The sequence below is a fragment of the Podarcis pityusensis genome (genome assembly GCF_964106645.2).
Source record: "Podarcis pityusensis genome assembly, chromosome: 13".
NCBI classification, from domain to species: Eukaryota; Metazoa; Chordata; class Lepidosauria; order Squamata; family Lacertidae; genus Podarcis; species Podarcis pityusensis.
The window spans coordinates 9,602,161-9,621,543 of NC_138038.1; the positions used below are offsets into that span (position 1 = coordinate 9,602,161).

The following is a 19,383-nucleotide window of genomic DNA, read 5'->3' on the forward strand; positions in this document are numbered from 1 at the left end:
TCTTCCCTGCGTCATCCAATTCAGAAGTTGGAACACCCAGAGTTATATTACAGCAACAAAATATTGTGGTTGTTGTTTTTTTTAACAGCTTACCATTTGATGCAGAGGAACATGGAGGCAATAGGTTCAGTGGAGAAAAATGCTGTCTGTTAAAATTAGCAGCTGCCGGTGCTCCCCCAAGGGCTGTTCCTGGTGCATATACTTGACTGCTTGAAAGGTTCGAGGCAAAGGTACCCAAGTGCGCAGAAGGTGGTGTTACAGAACCATATGGTGAATCCATACTGACAATACCTATAGAATGATGTGCAAAACGTCAGTACTTTCTGGGAAAATAGCAGCATTCAAAGCAGGAGGTGTAGGGAAGGAACTTAACTTTTGCATCTTGTACAGTTTGCTTCCAGTTCGGACTAAAATAGGGCTTCTCTTCTATGGAGCCTGGAAAACTAATTTGTTCCAGACTGCTTTTCTGTAAAGGATGTTTTTATGGCACTGATTCCTGAGACTATGTGCTTCCTTATAATACTGTATTCTTACAGTTTGACCATTCAAATATATCTCAATGGATCAGTGATTCTATTTGAAATTAAACAAGATGCTCAGTAACCCACATTTAAAATCATCTCTTTGGAAATTACACCTCCAGCATACTTTCAAACAAATAAAACATCTGCCTTATCCTCTCATGAAGCATAGCACCAATGGGTTATAATTTTGTTCTCATTTTTAATTCACATCCATTTCCGTTTGTTTTCCCCATTCATTCTGCACTGAAGCCTCTTTTGCCAGTATTGAGTTGCTCTATAAAGTATAAAAACTGCCTGTGTTTTAGGGAAAATATGTTATGCAAGCCAAAATCAAGGCATCTGTCATAATGTTTGCATGGCAAACTTAGGGGGAAAGGGCAGTAGAGCAAGGGGTGCTCCTGTTTCCAGCTGGGCTACAGGAGAGAGAACCACTCAGCAGCCAAGTCATTGGACTGATGTGCCCTTGCTGTCCACTCTTAGTCAGAAGAAGTGGAGATAAATTTTCTATGCCAAGCCTGCCAGCTACGTGCAGAGCAGCTGACTCTGAGAATTCCATCCCATATTCCCTACAAAAATAAAAATGCATCTTTGACTTCGGAAGTGTGTAGAGAGGGAAGGGATGATTTTAAAGGGTTGGGGGAAAGTGGGGGTGCAGGGGAAATCAAAGGTCAGAAGAAGATGGGAACCTCAAGGGTCTCCAGGTGACCAGGGCTTCTCCCTCCGCACCAAACTGGGCTACTCTGGTCTACAGAGCTCACCCCGTCTTTCAACCAAGAGAAGGGACTATGCTGGAATGTGGCAACTGCATTCTGGCCATGGAGGAGTATAGATAGGAGGCTGCACAACCTGAATCTATTCTTGTAAGATGCAAAGAATGCTTGTACAATCTCCCAATTCACTCCTCCATCTATTTTCACTGCAGATGATCCTCAGTGGGATTATCTATGTCCGGATCAAAATCTAGCATCTGAAGAACTGAATCAAAAAGAAGTGACTAGGCAAGTTCTAGGGGAAACTAACAAATTGCAAACAAGTCACCTGCTCCAGTTGGCATCCAAAATTCTATGTCGGTTAACCTAGCCACTGTTTTGGTTAAATTTGGGGAAATAAATCATTATTTTAAAAATCATAGAATCACGAAGCTTACAGAACAACAAGCCTTTCTGGGGAAGAATCACAGCATGCCTTGTATAAAGGGAAGTTCTACCATGCCAATCTTTTACTTTGAGAATGTTAGCAAGTATATGAATAGATGTGATCCAGTCAACATTATATATCTGGATTTTCAAAAAGCTTTTGACAAAATCCCTTACCAAGGGCCCCTAAATAAATTTGGAACATTGTGGTTTCCCTATGGATTAGTAACTGGTAATGGAAAGAGAAAAAGGAAGCATGGAAATCTTCCAAGGATCAGTATTGGGACTGGTGCTATTTAACTTGTTCATAACTGGACTAGAGTCAGCAGCGATGCGACCAAATTTACCAATGAAACCAAGACAATGAACGGACAGCAAAACAGCAGGCGAGGCTCAAGGGTTAAGTGTAAAGATTTGCATGCTGGGGCAACCCCCACCCCCCACCCCGCCCAACTGCACACACACAGATGGAGCAATCAGACCCGAAGATCACTTTATCCTTGCAGAATATAAAGAAATATTCACCTGAGGGACTTGGAGCTGGTCTCTGAAGTGGGGGCCTAAAACCTGGGGCTTTGGAAGTATCTAACTGGTGCAATGGATCCGAGTTTGGCAGAAATGAAGACTTCCCAGACAGAATGGATTCCGGCGCTGCCTGAGACGACAAGACAGATCCACCCCAGAAGGCGTGAGCAGAGGCCGGGCCATTCTCAAACAGTGTGCTGAAGGGCCCAAACGGCAAAGCAGCGCTGAAATTTGGAGCCATGGGCTTGTTTGCCGGGTGGACAGAATTTTGAGAGACACTTTGCGTACTTAAGGTAGAAGGAAGTTGCACTGAAGAAGGAACACTGTGGGGTCTTTTGATGTGGCTGATATTGAGGACGGCAACCGAAGAACTCTGAACGGGAGCGGAATTCTTGTGCACGGGGTTTGCCCCATGGGATGGCAGCCTGATCGCGGGGCTTTCCATTTTAGCTGGCGGAGACGGCTGAGCAGATCCCGCCGATGCCTGAGGCAAGAGATAGTTCGCTGGCGTACTAGCAGGCGCAACTACCGGGGCAGTGGAACTCGCAGTTGCTAAGTTTGGAGGCACGGCCATTCGCGGATCTTGTGACGGAACCTGAGGCTGCTGCAGAGGTGGCCTTGCTTCCTGGGAAACAGACCCGAGTGTCTGCGGCTGAGCAAGATGCTCCGATGGAATCCCAGCAGAGCTGCTATTCGCCTGCCTGTTGCTGGTCAGATTTGCTGCTTCCGCTGCTGGGGGGCTACTGATTTCCTGGTCCGAGGAGGGCACCCCTTTGCTGGGAGAACTCGCGACACATTCTGAAGGACTGCTTCTGGAAACCCGGGCTGGCTGGGCTGGCGGTGAAGGGGAGGAAGTGGACGACACAGGGTGGTGCTCTTTGGCAGTAGGAAAAGGGTAGGTGGCGTTGGTGGGCGTTGTGCTGTTGTTGCTGGCCGTGGTTGCAATGGTGGTGGTGGTGGTGCTGGATGTCTTGACCACGGTGACAAAGAGCTGCCTTCGGACAGAAGGGGAGCTGGGGCTGCCATTTGCAGGAGGAACAGGCACAGCAGACACGGCAGGACTTGTGGTGGCTGTTGGGCTGGGAGCCGACGAACCCGCCGAATTCACCTGAGAACCGCTGCTGTTCTGATTGTTATGGCGAGGCACCGTGTGAGGCTTAGGTGAGTTAGTAGCTTTTGCGGGGCTGAGAGGCCGAACGGGGAAAGGACCCCAGGTGGACTGAGCCGGCGGGAAAGTCCCTCCAAAGTGGGTCATGGGTAACCTCGGCGGACGGATCTGCTGGAAAGTCTGAGCAGCCAGCAAGGCGTGTGCAAACTGGGGAGGAGGGTAGGCCAGCGGCAGAGAAACTGGAAACCCAGGCCGCACGTTATTCACCGGGTTCTTGACTGCTTTATGCGTCGGTGCTGAAGGGAGGACAGGCACGGAAAGCGCTGTGGCCATCTGAGACGAGGAGGAGATTGCGACAGTGGTCACCTTGCTCCCAGCGACGGAATTGTGGGTAGTTGTGGGGCTGGCGTGAGCCCCTGTTTTGGGATAGGCCGCAGAGCTTCTCAAACGGTTCTTTGGAATGAGTTCGTCGATTTCTTTGTCGGGATCCTTGATCAGAGCGTTGATGAGCTGTGTTGCTTGTCTTGTTGATTCCGTGCCTCCCCTGTAAGAGAATCATAGAATTGAAGAGTTGGAAGGGACCCCAAGGGGCATCTAGTCCACCCCAACCCCTGCAATCTCTTGGCCAACAGGGGGGTCAAACCCTGGGATTAAGAGTCATGCTCTACTGACTTGAGCTATCCTTCAGGTCTAAACGCATCCTTCGGGAATAAATGCATGAAGACCATTTCTTCATTCGTGGATAAGCTTAATAAGAAATATTTCCCCTTTTCCGGCCTAGGACCCTCGTACCTACGGGACCGCCTCTCCTGGTATGCCCCACAGAGGACCTTAAGGTCCATATATAGTAACACCCTAGAGGTCCCGGGCCCTAAGGAAGTTAGATTAGCCTCAACCAGGGACAGGGCCTTCTCAACACTGGCTCCGGCCTGGTGGAACGCTCTGCCTCATGAGACCAGGGCCCTGCGGGATCTGATTTCTTTCCGCAGGGCCTGTAAGACAGAGTTGTTCCACCTGGCCTTTGGCTTAGAATCAGTTTGATTCTCTCCCCTTCTTTCTTCTTCCTTTCTCCTCCTGTGAAGAGGCTGAATCCTAATGTTTTAATGTTGTATCTTAATCTTTTAAATTGTATTTTAATCAACTTGTTTTTATTATTGGTTGTTAGCCGCCCTGAGCCCGGTCTTGGCTGAGGAGGGCGGGGTATAAATAAATATTTATTATTATTATTATTATTTTTAGAAAAATGCATGTAAGTGTAAAAACCTTCGCATGAATGAAATTTAGTGGTTTTATGATGCAATGCTTGAATACACAACCGTTCCCTCAGACAGCAAGGTTAGGTGGTTTGGTCCAGGTAGGACTGATTCCATTTTTAAAATGTTAATGTTTCAGCTGCAACGGGGCCTCTGAGAAACAAAAGTGGGATGTCAGCATATATCTGAGTAAAAAAAATAAATAAATTTGAAAAGCTTGAGGAGGACTGAGCATGCTCAGTGGCCTCCAGAAGCTACAAAACAGGTGGAATAGGAAAAGGCAGACAAAGTGGGTGGGGAGAGTAAATGAGCCTGCTTGGGTAACTGACAGACTTATAGTATCTTGGAAATGAATGGCTGGCTGCATTTTAATTGTTTTAATGTTGTATTTTAATCTTGTTTTTAAGTTGTATTCATTCAACTTGTTTTTATTATTGGTTGTTAGCTGCCCTGAGCCCGGCCTTGGCTGGCAAGGGCGGGGTATAAATAAAATTTATTATTATTATTATTATTATTATTATTATTATTATTATTATAGTTCTGAACAGGACCAACCCTGCTGGAGGGTAAGGAATCACTGAGACATTCTGATTCATACAAGTCTCATGAATGTTTACCGCTTTGAAGTTGTTGGGTTGTTGTTGTTTTTTTTAAAGTAATCAAGCAGTATATAAATTGAAGCAGTGCATAAATTGTATAAAATAAATAAATAAATGTCCATCTAACAGAAATTAGTTTGAAATCTGTTTCCTATAGAAACTGAATGGCAAATTAAATACGGTGTCCTCCAAAACAATTCAGTAACTTAAGGTAAACAGTGCCTGGACAGGAATTTACCTTATTGTTATGATTCTGTCCCCCGTTTTGTCTTTCTGCTTATCAATGTCTATATGCGCGCCAGTAAACTCTCGGATAGCGTTGATGTTGCAACCACCTCTTCCAATTACTCTGGAAATGACAGTTGATGGAACAGAAACCTTCTTTGATCTAAGAGACAGAGAAAATTACGGGAATCGGGTAGAAGAGATTTAGTATAGTATACTTGCATCATACTTAAAAGTTTGGTAGCGCATGGTCGGAAGCAAGTATGTATGCTGCAATGAGATGCGCCAGCGGCTTGTAAGCTTTGTAACATGTATGCCATGCCTGAAATCAAAGAGGCCCAAAGGCTGGCTATGGATGCGATCCAACGTAGCACAGGCAGGTGTCTGCTTCCGCAACTGGGCTTCTTCTTTCTCTCCTCTCCCCTTTAGTCCCCTGCACCCCACCAAATCTGCTCTGGGGGCTGGAGGGCAAAAGAGAGAAACTGGAAGTCCCATTGCGCAAGCAAGACATCAATGGACATCAATTCACCCTATAGATTTTTAGTGGAGAAAAAAGGCATTCTTACGAGACATTCTCCTGTCCATCGATCTTTCAAATGTAAAAACAGAAAATCTAATACAGTGGACCCTCGGGTTACATACCGCTCTGGATACGTAACTTTCGGGTTGCAAACCCGGAAGTGTATACTTCTGGGTTTCGCTGTGCGTGTGCGCACAGAAGCACTCGATCACACTGTGCGCGTGCGCAGAAGCAGCGCCTCCAGCTACGGACTTTTCAGGTTAAGTACGGAACCCAGGAACAAATTTAATTTGTATCTGGAGGGTCCACTGTACGTGGCCTTTGGAGACTGCGGTTAGAAAGCTTTGGCTTTCAAAGCACTGAAACAAAGCACTGAAGCACTCTGCTAATAGTTGTAGCTGTGAAAGTGTCCCGAGTCTACACAAAAAGCTGAAGAGAAAGGAGAAAGGAGAAAGAGAAAAAGAAAAAGAAAACAGGAAGACACTAACATGGGGAATGTATTCATATCCTGCTTCTCAGGTGCTGGCACCGAAAACAGGCTCTAATGTTATCTCTTGGAAGTTACAGACTTTGACGACCAAGGAATGAAACGGCCATACCATGACTAATTTTGCCAGCAATGCAAAGCATGGTTTAAAGTAAAATATTCAAAGCAGGGACTAGGGGTGGGTGGATGGATGAGGTAGAGAATCACTGGCAATTACCACCATCACGGAATTGGACTTACCTTCTTACAACCTCCTTCCATCCTTCCTCTCGCTTCTGACCACGTTTAGGGCTAGCTAAGGTCAATTTTCCATTAGGAGAAGACAGTGGCGATGGAGAAGGTTTTGTGCAAGTAGATAAGGAATTGCCTGTTACTTCGCTAATAACTTCTGACAACCTTTCAGAGGAAAGGGGGAGGGGAGGAGGAAAAAGAGTGCTTGTTAACGTAACTCTCATGAGAAAAACGTAAAAGACAAATGCAGAGACTCTTGTTTAGCCCTTTAATAACATCTTTAGTATTAGAATATTAAATTTAACACTATGCCAAAAAGTAAACTGATCAATCATAGACAAAGTACACTTGGCTTTTGTTTGCTTGGTTTTGTTTGTAAGCCTGTTTAGAATAAAAGACATTTGGATATACCGTATTTTTTGCTCTATAAGACGCACCCGACCATAAGACGCACCTAGTTTTAGAGGAGGAGAACAAGAAAAAAAATGTTCTCTCCCTCTCTGCTCAGTGCCTCTCCAGCAAAGCGGGAGGAGAAATGGAAGGGGCTCCGTTTCTCCTCCTGCTTCTCTGAAGGGGCGCTGCGCAGAGAGGGAAAGCTGCGCAGCGGGTCTCCAGTGAAGCAAAGTGAAGCCAGGAGAGCAAGAGGGATCAGTGGGCACCGATCCCTCTTGCTCTTCTGGCTTCAGCGAAAGCTGCGCAGCCTGCATTTGCTCCATAAGATGCACACACATTTCCCCTTACTTTTTAGGAGGGGAAAAGTGTGTCTTATAGAGCGAAAAATACGACAAATGAGGATGAATCTTGGTATCCCAAGATTCACCGGGGGGGGGGGGATGAGGCAGACGAAGAACAGTGCCAAAGCAATCTACACTAGCAAGACATAAGAAAAAAAAGTTTTCCTTTTTTTCTTTTTTTTTCTTTTTTTCTCCCTACCGCCAGCCCCACAAGCTCGGGGGACAGATATCCGCAAGCCTGGGGAGACCGGGGCAACTTCCCGCCGGGCTCCCTTGGCTTGCGGATAGCAGCCTGTTCTGGGGGCTGGGGTCGGGGGAAGCTCGGGCATCCCCCGCCCCAGCCCCGCGCCGGGGGGGGGGGGGGAATAAATTTTTTCCCCTTTATTTCCCCCCCAAAAAACTAGGTGCGTCCTATGGGCCGGTGCGTCCCATGGGGCGAAAAATACGGTATTCTGGTTTGTTCTTAATAATTCTGGTAAACCACTTTGAGTACCAAAGTGGTAGAAAGGCAGCAGAGACTTTTCAACAAAATAAAAAGTACCATATTTTTCACTCCATTAAGACACACCTGGCCATAAGACGCACCTAGTTTTTAGAGGGGGAATGCAAGAAAAAAATATTATTTAAAGGGAGTGCTGAGCAGAGGCTGTATGCATCCCAGGCTCTGCTCAGCGCTCCCTTTCACGAGCCACGTGACAGGCTGCCCTTCTCCCTCCTTGGGGAAAAGCCGCCAAGGGCTGCACACATGCTCCACGCGGCTCTTTAAAGGGAGCACGGCTCTTGGGGGCTTTTCCAGGAGGTGGGGGAAGAGACTGAGGGGCTAAGCCAGAAGCTAGAACAGTGAGAGGGATCGCTGTGCAGCAATCCCTCTTGCTGTTCTGGCTTCTGGGATAGCAGCGTAGCCTGCATTCGCTCCATAAGACGCACACACATTTCCCCTTACTTTTTAGGAGGGAAAAAGTGCGTCTTATAGAGCGAAAAATACGGTAAATAATAATTTCACAGTTCTGGTCCATGAAGAAACACTGGGGGAAGAAGATGGAAGCATTGAGTACATCCCAAGAGATGAGATTACAACTTGTTTGTGTGCAAAAGCTAAAGTAGCTTACTTGACTGAAGATTTCCCAGAAACTGCTTTTCGCTCTTCTTTTGGGAAAGTGACCAGCACCGATGGCTGCTTCTTGTTGCTCTGAGCATTAGTGACTGCTGTGGAAGAAAGACTGTCACTCTTGTGGCTGCTGTTACTATTGCTGCTTTCATCACTACAGCTGGAAATCCTCATGTTGTCACTATCACCACTTTCACTGGTACTGCTGCTTTTGGATTCGCCATTTATTTTCTCTGGTTGAGAATAGGAGATGGGGAGCTGATCATCAAAGATGATCTGAACAGTATCTTGGCCAATTTTGTTTCTCCTGCTTTTCCTCTTAGAGCTGCTCGTAGTGACAGTATTGTTTCTTTTGCCATGGGAACCTGCCAAAGTTGTCCATGTTGCAGATATACCTATGGTGGTCGTTGTGGTAGCACTGGGTGGTTCTGTTAGGATCCCTGGCTCATCTAATTGAGAACGAGAAGAAGAATTGACTAAAGTCCACAGTAATCATCTTGCCTGAACAGGTTTTTACTATGCTACTGGCCCATGAAGATCAATGCAAATCACTTACACAGCACAAACATCCTTCGTATTTCAAACCTATTTACCTAGTGCATATGGCCTAACACACACACACACACACACACACGAAATTTCTAAAAGCAGTTTAAATTAATTTACAATTGTAATTTACAAATATCCAAGGAACTGGAACACCTGGGTTTAGGGATTGATTGATAAGATAACTTTATTGCCTTTCCACATGAAGAGGGTTTGGAAAGATTAAGCTCTCAGAACAACCTATGGAAAAGGTTTACAAGCGGACAGTCATATCTGAATGGCCTGGGATAAGGGGATTCCAAATACTCTCGATTAGAAACATGCTTACATGGGCACAAATGATTATTTGCATAGGTGGATAATGACATATTGGAATAAACCACAATGTAGTCACATAAGCAATTTTAGTTAAGTATTTGCAATTGAGAAAGGCTGATTCCTACTTTGATATGCTCTAAGGCAGTGGTGGCCAAACTTGGCCCTCCAGCTGTTTTTGGACTACAACTCCCATCATCCTTACCTAACAGGACCAGGGGTCAGGGATGATGGGAGTTGTAGTCCCAAAACATCTGGAGGGCCGAGTTTGCCTATGCCTGCCCTAAGGGATACCTTCCAGAGGCGTAGCCATGTTAGTTGCTTTCAGCAAACAACACCAACTCAAAGAGTCTCATGGCACAAATTTATTATGGCAACTCAGGATATTATTTTGTCCCTCTGATGAATCTGTGACACAATAGATGTGTATTTATTATGCCACAAGTCTCTTGTTTTTATAATGAATGCTTATTTACTCATATGCAAGTTGAGAACCAACTATAATTAGGACTGAACAGTGAAGAAATGCCTGTTATGTTCTGCCTATTGGCCTTGGTATGCAACCTCTTCAATACCAGGATCCAAAGAATCGTGTAACAACTTCCACAAGTCCGTGGAGTCTCCACACTTATTCTACTTCAATCTACAACTTTGAGCGCCTTGCGTCAAACTGCTGTTTAGAGAGAGGTTCGATCAGAATTAGACAGATGATTTGGAGGATCAGCTGCTCACAAGGTAGCCAAATGCCCCAATGGGAATTCAATATCTTTGTGTGAACCTAAGCAGCTAATTGGATCCCAACCCAGGTGGTTTATCCAAAAGCTCATGAAAGGCAATGTTTCCCCCACTGCACGTGTCAAGAGTGGTAGTCCTTTGCAAAACCAACAAACAAAAAACCCTCCCCTAGTGAAATGCTTATTATGACGGTTGAAAGGAAAAACCAGTTGCAGAGAAACTATGTAATTGACTGCCATTTATCTTTATCCCATGATTTTAGCACTGATCTATGACAATGTCCTCTTTCCTTCAATAATTTGTAATCATTTCCAATTGAATATATTCAAGTTGACAGGATTTAATGATTTAACATTTAGTTGTGTTTCAGAGGAGAGATGCTGAAAATGGAAGAACAGCCATCTTTTGTGTTTTTTAGACAACTGCTGACACCTGCTCTGAGCCCATGGGGTACAAATCAAATACCTACCTTCAGCTTTTAGTTTTTCCTTTTCTTGAGCAGCCTGCAGTTCAAAATTCTCTTTGTTTTTTGCCTCTATTTCTTCCAGCTTCCTCCTTTGCTCTTCCTTTTTCTTCCTTCTCTTCTCCTTTCTCTTCTCTCTTTTAGCAGCTAATGCCAGCCTTCTGCTTTCTTCCCGTAGCTGCAAGTCAAATTCATTCAACAGCGATGAAAGGAAACTGCCAAAAGGAAACTGAAACCTTGGGCAGATCAGGCTGTACAGCTTAGCATTAGGAAGAGACTGGGTGCTGTTCACCAGTCTCAGCTGATTACTTATAAGAATACCCCCCTGCCTTCCAAGAGTTCTAAACTAGTTCCCCACACTGGAAGGCTGAGCTAGTGGGAAGAGAAACTTGCCCAAGCCCACTGTCAAAGGCCCAAGGTGAAGTGGCTAATTTGATCATCCTGCATCCAGACCAAGCGGAAGCCAGCAGAGGGAAAATTATATGGCCTTGAATCAAGCTTTTTGGGCAAGCTGTCTATCAATGAGCCCACTTTGAGCCACAGAAGCTGGGATTGCTTGAATGGCAAAGTGTGAGACTTTTAATCTGAAGGTTGTGGGCTCTCACATTGGGAAAAAGATTCCTGCATTGCAGGGGGTTGGACTAGATGACCCCCATGGTCCCTTCCAACTCTACCAGTGATTCTATTGGAAGAGACTCTCAAGTTAAAACATAAAGGCTTTCCACTCATGGAGGAGGTTAACCTCTGGCCCCACAGTGTATTCAGGGCGATTATTTCAGCTAGGAACTAAACATTTTAGCAATTTTTCGTTTTCAAGGAGACAGCAGGGTAAGGTTATCAGATTGTTTTCAATGAATCCGGGGCCCTTTTATTAATTAAATAAGTAAATACTACACGTTCGGGACGTTGATGCTGAAGTGATGGTGGTGGCAGAGGGACGGCCGCCACCTTGACCTCAACCGCCAGGTTTCGCCTTCCTCCGAGGCTTCTATCTCCTTTCTCCATGAGCCCGAGTTGTTGGTTCTTCGGTGGTGGTGGTGGGGAAGCGGTGTGCGGTGGATCAGGCATGAAAGACGGGGGAGGAGGGCAGAGAGCCCAGGCAGCGGCTAGGCTGGGGCAGCGCAATGCCTCCCTTCCCATCGGAGCAGCCCCATTCCCATTCCTACTTGCGTGCAAGCAGGAGGGGGCAGGGATCCCTCAGCTGGGAAGGGAGGCTTCCCCTTGCCTAATTGAGAGATCCCTGCCACCTCCTGCTTGCACACAAGCTCTGATAGGCAGCGTGAAGCTTCCCTTCACAGCTGAGATACCCCTGCCCCGCTCCTGCTTGCACGCAAGTAGGAGTTAGGTGGCTGCTCCGATAGGCAGCATGAAACCTCCCTTCACAGCTTAACTGCTGGGGTCAGGGAAGGTGGAGGCAGCCCGGAAGCTGCATCTTAGAGCCCCTGCACCACCATCATATGGGGACTTCCAAGCAGCTCCTGAAGCCAGCTAGAGCCAACTGCCGCGGCTGCGTTTCCTGGGGACATTAGATGAAATCCGGGGACATTCCAGGGATGGAATTTGTCTGGGGACTTATTTGCAAATCTGGGGACTGTCCCCAGGAAACGGGGACGTCTGGTAACCCTACAGTAGGGGGATTCCTCAACTCCACCACAAGGAGTGTTTTTTGATGGCTGATTTTTTTTCTATTCTTGCATGCCCTGCCTTGAGCAACTACAGAAAGCCAGCCTATAAAGTGTTCGAAAGTGGAAATCTGAACTTGCAGCGTTACTTACCTTCTCCAAATCCAACTCCTCTAAAAGAATGCTTGCATTCTTGTTTGCTTCAGCAGCCTGCCTGTCTTTGGCTTGAACAATTGATTCTATACAGAGGTGGCACTTCTTCAGCATTTCCTGCGATGACAATGCAAAAAGATTATCATTTCTGAATTGGCACAAGCAGTTGAACAAATAATGGATGTACCAGCCTTAAACACTGCAAGAAGGGAACTGACAGGGAGCATGAGGGGCTCATTGTGGCCTGCAAAGGAAGGGAAGCTGCTTAACAAACAGGCAAGAGTGCAGAAATGAAAGGAATGGATTGGAAGGCTCCTGTGGCATCAAAGGGGCTGAACTGCTAATGACTGTGGATATGCTGTGTCTCCTCGTATAAGAATGGAAGGATGGCTGGAGAGGAGACAAACAAGAGAGCACATTGTGAGAGGGATTTTATTCTGCCAGTAAAAGCTAACGGGTTGTAATTGCTTTGGGAAGGTTGTGTGGAATGGCAAATGCCGCAGGGACAGAATTCTCCAGAGTGGGAGTCAAGAGATTCCAGATGGCAAAACAGGATTCAGAAGTGCTCTAGTTTTGAAAAAAAAGTTTGGTTGGGGGAAAAGATGAACCAAGGAAAGGACTTCTTATGCAGAGACCAGATATGAATATATTAAGAAAAAGTGGGAAGGGAGAGGAGCTTTGCAACCTTTGGCTAATTTGATTATTGATGACCTTTTAAACTGTGTGGGGTGTCATTGTTTTGTATTTTTGTGTTTTTATATTGTAAACTTGCCTAGAATCCTTGGATGAAGGGTGGCACAGAAATTTAATAATGGTAACTTTGGTCTGCATTTTATTTCCCCCCCTCCTGTGGTATTTTATTCTGTAACATACTTTGGGATTAGGCAGGTTAAATATTTAAACACACTAAAACAAAAAATAGTGTGCTCTTGAATGAAGCCATACAACTGAATTGGGAGTGTAAAGTCAGAGAAAAATACCGTATTTTTCGCTCTATAAGACGCAATAGACTACAAGACGCACCTAGTTTTTGGAGGAGAAAAACAAGAAAAAAAATATTCTGAATCTCAGAAGCCAGAACAGCAAGAGGGATCACTGCGCAGTGAAAGCAGCAATCCCTCTTGCTGTTCTGGCTTCTGGGATACCTGCGCAGCCTGCATTCACTCCATAAGACGCACACACATTTCCCCTTACCTTTTAGGAGGGAATAAGTGAGTCTTATAAAGCAAAAAATGCGGTAGTCTGTCCAATGCTGTTCAGGGTCGAGATATGCAAGGTTTTAATTAGCACTTATGATGTATTCATCAGCTTACTGGGAAACACTGGTTTTACCAAAGTTTTACTGAGTAACTTAAGCAGCACATTATTCTTACCTTGTCAGTAACTGTTGCTATGTATCTCATACATTCTGAATCTGATGGGAACTGGTTGACTTCTTTTACCAGGTAGCGTACAACTTTCACATGACCCTAAGAATGAAGGTTTCCAGCATTAGTCCCTTTCACATGAAGGCAGGCTGCACATTTAAATGCATTTAAGTGAAATAACTAAACTATAAAAGATAATTCAGTGAAAAGAGTAACTGCAGCAACCTCAATTCCCCAAAGCAGCAGGAGCTTCAGAAGCATACAAAAATTGCCAATCTGTGAAGCTAGGGAAGGAAAAACTCCCGTTCTCTTTAATAAAGCAAGGCATTTGAAAATACTCTGAGATACAGAAAAGCAGAGAGGGCAGCTTATTCAATTGCAATATTGCACACACTGCCAATATGTTGTTTTTTTGCAATGGTTATATAAGTCTCCCCCCTGAAAACCGCACGCTATGGGAAGCATAACAAGTCCATTTATTAAATTTCTGCCATGCACTGTGTGGGTGATGCAGTTATATTTCCGAATTCATACTGCAACAAATTAGTTCTTTTTTATCAAGAGGGTTAAAAAGAAGCAAGGCAAAAGCTTTCACTCTACCTTTCGAAAGGCTGCCATCAGCGGAGTTATCTTTCTGTTATCAGCAGCATCTACATCTGCTCCAGCTTGCACTAGCAACTGGACAACATCTAAATGACCACCGTTTGCAGCAAGCCATAATGGAGTATTTCCTTTTTTGTTCCGGACATCGATGTGAGCTCCCCTACAAAAAAAATAAAAAAGCCTGATGAAAATACTGAATGCATATTTTACCAATTAAAACACACACACACAAAAAAAAATTGAACTGAAGGACTGGTTATTGCTACTGGCTTTAGAAAGGTGGTGGAAGTTGGAGGGACAGCACTTCTAGAGAACATCACCATGTTCATAAAACCATTTCCAAACAACTCTGAAATAGTTCATTTCTGAAACATGAACTCCTGGCATCTGCACACCTTCTATCTTAACAGATGCTATTTTCTTCCTATATAATAAAAATGTAATGCTGTCATCGTGCAGCTAACATAGGAGGACTTGTAGTGCCACATCAGAACTAGAATTTCCTGCTTTGCTCTATAGTAGTGCCTCTGGAATTGCAATTATGGAATTGCTGCTCAGGAATGGAACATTTATGCCAGAACTTCAATGAAGACCCACAATCTAAAGCACACACAGTTGTTTCCTGAAAATTCACCAATCAAAACTTTCTCATCAGACCAACTCTTCTACTCTTATAAGTGCAACTTCTGTGTGGGCTCAACGAAACTCATTAGTAAACACCCATAGATAGCGTATCAGGATCCTAGAGCCAGTGACATTCTTTGTAACCTAGGCCTCTTGATCCTCCCCTTCAAATCGTATCAAATATGGTACCTGCTAATAAGCAGCTCACAGAACTTGTAATGCCCTTTGTCTGCTGCAATTGTCAGAGCTGTGTCTCTTGAAGAAGGGACTGGCGGAGCGTTTACATCTGCACCTTTGTCTAGAAGAACTCTGCCTACTTCCGCATATCCACCAGAGGCAGCTTCCATTAAGGGTGTCAGGCCGGTCTAGGTTAAGAATACATTAGAAATGTGTGAAAATCTATAGCTACAAGAAGGCAACAATCATTTCTGGCTTATAGAGTATCAGTGACCACTGTTAACTCACAATAATAATAATATTATTATAATAATTTATTATTTATACCCCACCCATGCGGCTGAGTTTCCCCAGCCACTCTGGGAGGCTTCCAACAAAATATTAAAATACAATAACCTATTAAACATTAAAAGCTTCCCTAAACAGGGCTGCCTTCCGATGTCTTCTAAAAGTCTGGTAGTTGTTTTTCTTTTTGACATCTGGTGGGAGGGTGTTCCACAGGGCAGGTGCCACTACCGAGAAGGCCCTCTGCCTGGTTCCCTGTAACTTGGCTTCTTGCAGCGAGGGAACCGCCAGAAGGCTCTCGGCACTGGACCTCAGTGTCCGGGCAGAACGATGGGGGTGGAGACGCTCCTTCAGATATACTTCTCCTTCAGGTATGTTTATTATCAGGCACTCTACTGTATGGAATATTCAACTATTAACAGCTGAATGAAGAGAGATCCAACAGATTCATCACTTTATACCCATTCCACTTCTCACCAAATAGAATGTGTTGGGAATAAAGAACTCCCTCCTTTTACTTAGTTTTTAAAACTCACCCCCTCATCCGCATCAAACCTGTTTCATCTCCATAGTGATGATTTAAAAGAGAAGCAAAGGACTACAAACCACATGTGCTCCTCGGATGGATGGATGGATGGATACCAACCCCAGAAAGGGCCATCAACAGTATGAGATAACTATTGGGGCAACCCCGTCTTCCCTTGGGCTGCTTAAGGCAGGTCTGTGGGCCTTGAGGAAAGGCTTAAGAGAAGAAACACAGACCAGGGAGCTAGAGCCAGCATCAACTCCCGAAATTTGCCTGAAGATATTCTGTCCCATATGGCAGGTGACAGTGTCGCTTTCTCTGTGGTCTTCTGTCCTATCCCCAGTTTCAACATAGGCTTCACAGTCTCCCTCTTTCAGAAATGGCATTGAACAGCGGTGCTATTATTGGTGTGATGCATCCAGGGCAGGCCTCAGGCCTCATTTATGGTGTGCCTGGAGCACTGCGGCTAGCAGGGGAACTCTGAAGAGCCAGGATGACTGTGAGTGGAGGAGGTAGAGTTACAGTGGTGCCTCGCAAGACGAAAAACTCGCTAGACGAAAGGGTTTTTCGTTTTTTGAGCTGCTTCGCAAGACGATTTTCCCTATGGGCTTGCTTCGCAAGACGGAAACGTCTCGCAAGTTTGTTTCCTTTTTCTTAACACCGTTAATACAGTTGCGACTTGACTTCGAGGAGCAACTCATAGAACGCGGTGTGGTAGCCTTTTTTGAGGTTTTTAAAGACTTTGGTGATTTCTGAAGCTGTTCCAAAACTTTCCCGACACCGTGCTTCGCAAGACGAAAAAAATCGCAAGACGACAAAACTCGCGGAACGAATTAATTTCGTCTTGCGAGGCACCACTGTATAAGAGCCAAGACCTGTCTCTCTCCTACTTTGGATTGTAGCGGTATACTGGAGATGTTAGCAACCTCTTTCCTTCCTAAATGCTTTCCAGGCACTTTCCTTTAAGAGAAACAGATAATCCGCAGCCCACTTCTTCCCACGGCCAGAGGGACTGGAAGGGTTCTAAAGGGTAGATTTCAAAACCTTGGTGATGTTTGCATTGTCCAGTGCTTTCTGCTCTACTGCACTTTTGGGGCTGCACAACCATGTTAGGATTTTGCCTAGTACAGTGGTACCTCGGGTTACATACACTTCAGATTACATACGCTTCAGGTTGCAGACTCCGCTAACCCAGAAATAGTACCTTGGGTTAAGAACTTTACCTCAGGATGGGAACAGAAATCGTGCGGTGGCAGTGGGAGGCCCCATTAGCTAAAGTGGTACCTCAGGTTAAGAACAGTTTCCGGTTAAGAACGGACCTCCGGAACAAATTAAGTACTTAACCCGAGGTACCACTGTAAACCTCTTTGGGTGCCTTGCCAGAAGGGCAGTATATAAATGTAATAAATAAAAAAGCATGATGATTTTTTTTTTGCTGTATTTAATAAGCATATATCCCACCTTTTGCAAAGTTACTTGCAAGGCAGTGAGGAACGATATAAAGTCAACACTCCAATGAAGCAAATAAAATTTGTTTACCCAGATGGTGGACATAAAACGGCTGTGTACATTCAAGACTGAGCAGACAAACATCTGAAGTGTGAAAAGTAATAGAAGTACTAACAAATTTAAGACATTTAAACCAAGATCTTCCTACCTTGGCTCTGTGCTCAACATTAGCTTTTCTATCGAGGAGAAGACTAACCACTTCGGTTCTTCCTTGGAAACAGGCCAGTGTCAGGGCAGTATTCCTATTGGTCTCTATCTGTGCATTAATATCAGATCCCATGTCCAGCAGCAGCTTCACAGCAGCAGTATGACCATTCATGGCTGCCAACATTAATGGAGAGATGCCCAGCTTGCTACCAGTTCTGGAAACAAATGAACACAGGTTACATTTTAACTTTATATAGCATGGTGACTTTTAAATTCACAAATTTAAAAGAGCAACGTCCAGCCACTTTTGATTGATGGGGTCTGTGTGGAGAGGGTAACAACGTTCAGATTTTTGGGCATTGAATTACAAGAGGATCTGTCCTGGAGTGTCAACACAAGGGGGCTTGTGAAGAAGGCGCAGCAGAGACTGTACTTTTTGAGAATACTAAGGAAAAACCATCTTCCGCAGAAACTGCTGCTTGCCTTCTATCACTGTGCCATTGAGAGCGTGCTCACTTATGGCTTATGTGTGTGGTACGGAAGCTGTACTACCCAGGACAGGATGGGGTTGGGCACGGTTCTTAAGGCAGCAGAGAGCATTGTTGGCTGCCCACTCTCCACCTTAGAGCAGATTTATGCCACAAGGTGCCATAGGAAGGCACTGGACATAGTAAAAGATCCATCGCATCCTGGTCACTGTCTCTTCGAGCTCTTGCCGTCGGGACGGAGATACAGGACGATGAAGACAAGAACGAGCCGTCTTAAGAACAGCTTCTTCTCCAGAGCGATCTCGGCCCTGAATGGGAAGCCCGGACTTTGAAAGTCATCTAATCTCCCTTGCTGTATTATACTGTATTGATTAATTAGTGTTTTTATGGAGCAGTCAAGTAATTTTGTTGTCCCCGAAGGGGGCAATGACAATAAAGATATTATTATTATTATTATTATTATTTACCTATTTCTGTAATATAAAAGTCCACGTACATATGAACCTATAGGTTCCTGTAGACCTCTAAATGCGAGCTACAGAGGCCATATACAGTGGACACTCGGGTTACGTTATCTTCGGGTAACGTAACTTTTGGGTTGTAAACGCGGCAAACCAGGTTTCGCCGCGCACACATGCAGAGAAGCACTCTACTGCGCCGCGTGAGTGCGCAGGAGCGGCGCCTCTAGATGAGGACTTTTTGGGGTATGTACGGACCCCCAGAATGAATTAAGTTAATATCCGGAGGGTCCACTGTACCTGTAAGTGTAATTAGTTATGGTTAGCACCTATTAGTTTAAACACGTTTTGTAAATTTACAAGCCAATAATCAGATTTACAAGCCAGTATCATAATCATTTCAAGAGCTTTTAATTCAGTTCCTCTTTGGATTTGTTATACAGCAGATTGCTCTCTGTACATTTATATTTTAAGTTTCCAGTTCAGCTATGTCTTTGATCAGTAAGGTGCATGTTTTGTTCCTTTCTTTCTTTAAGTAACAGTTTCCACTGATGAATTCTCCCCAGATGACTGCTTTTAGAGTTTCCCAAAGCAAAGGCTCAGGAAACTGGATAGGATTGCTATGCACAAAAACCTCTCCTATCCATTGCTTCAGACTATCAACTATTTCTCTTCACTGTAGAAGGAGAGGATTCAATCTCCAAGTAGGATCCTTTCACAGTTCATCATTGAGCTGTAAAATGGTAAATAGTGGGCTGTCATATGAAATCAAGGTAAGACTCATAGAAGATGCTTTGACATGACTAGATATGGTGGAGGGAGCATAACAAGGAATCGATTCTGTTACAGGACACATAGCTGCTGGAGAGAAAAAGAGAAATCTATTTCAATAGGATTCAAAAGACACTAGAAGTC

At 44.8% G+C, this 19,383-nt stretch overlaps 1 protein-coding gene across 5 annotated transcripts in view; it reads right to left on the minus strand.

The window, feature by feature from the left end:
* Positions 1-19,383, minus strand: part of ANKRD17 (ankyrin repeat domain 17) — a 109,900-nt gene that overhangs the window by 9,349 nt on the left and 81,168 nt on the right. For 4 of the 5 annotated variants that reach the window (XM_080976432.1, XM_080976431.1, XM_080976435.1 and 1 more), the window contains 11 exons: positions 17,524-17,737; positions 15,068-15,243; positions 14,252-14,414; positions 13,658-13,753; positions 12,285-12,401; positions 10,516-10,687; positions 8,452-8,899; positions 6,618-6,773; positions 5,384-5,533; positions 2,186-3,837; positions 94-291 (listed from right to left, as the gene is read on the minus strand). In XM_080976432.1, coding sequence (XP_080832558.1) covers positions 94-291; positions 2,186-3,837; positions 5,384-5,533; positions 6,618-6,773; positions 8,452-8,899; positions 10,516-10,687; positions 12,285-12,401; positions 13,658-13,753; positions 14,252-14,414; positions 15,068-15,243; positions 17,524-17,737 — 3,542 coding nt within the window. The remainder of the gene's footprint in view (positions 1-93; positions 292-2,185; positions 3,838-5,383; positions 5,534-6,617; positions 6,774-8,451; positions 8,900-10,515; positions 10,688-12,284; positions 12,402-13,657; positions 13,754-14,251; positions 14,415-15,067; positions 15,244-17,523; positions 17,738-19,383) is intronic. The other variant, XM_080976433.1, reaches the window with a different exon arrangement.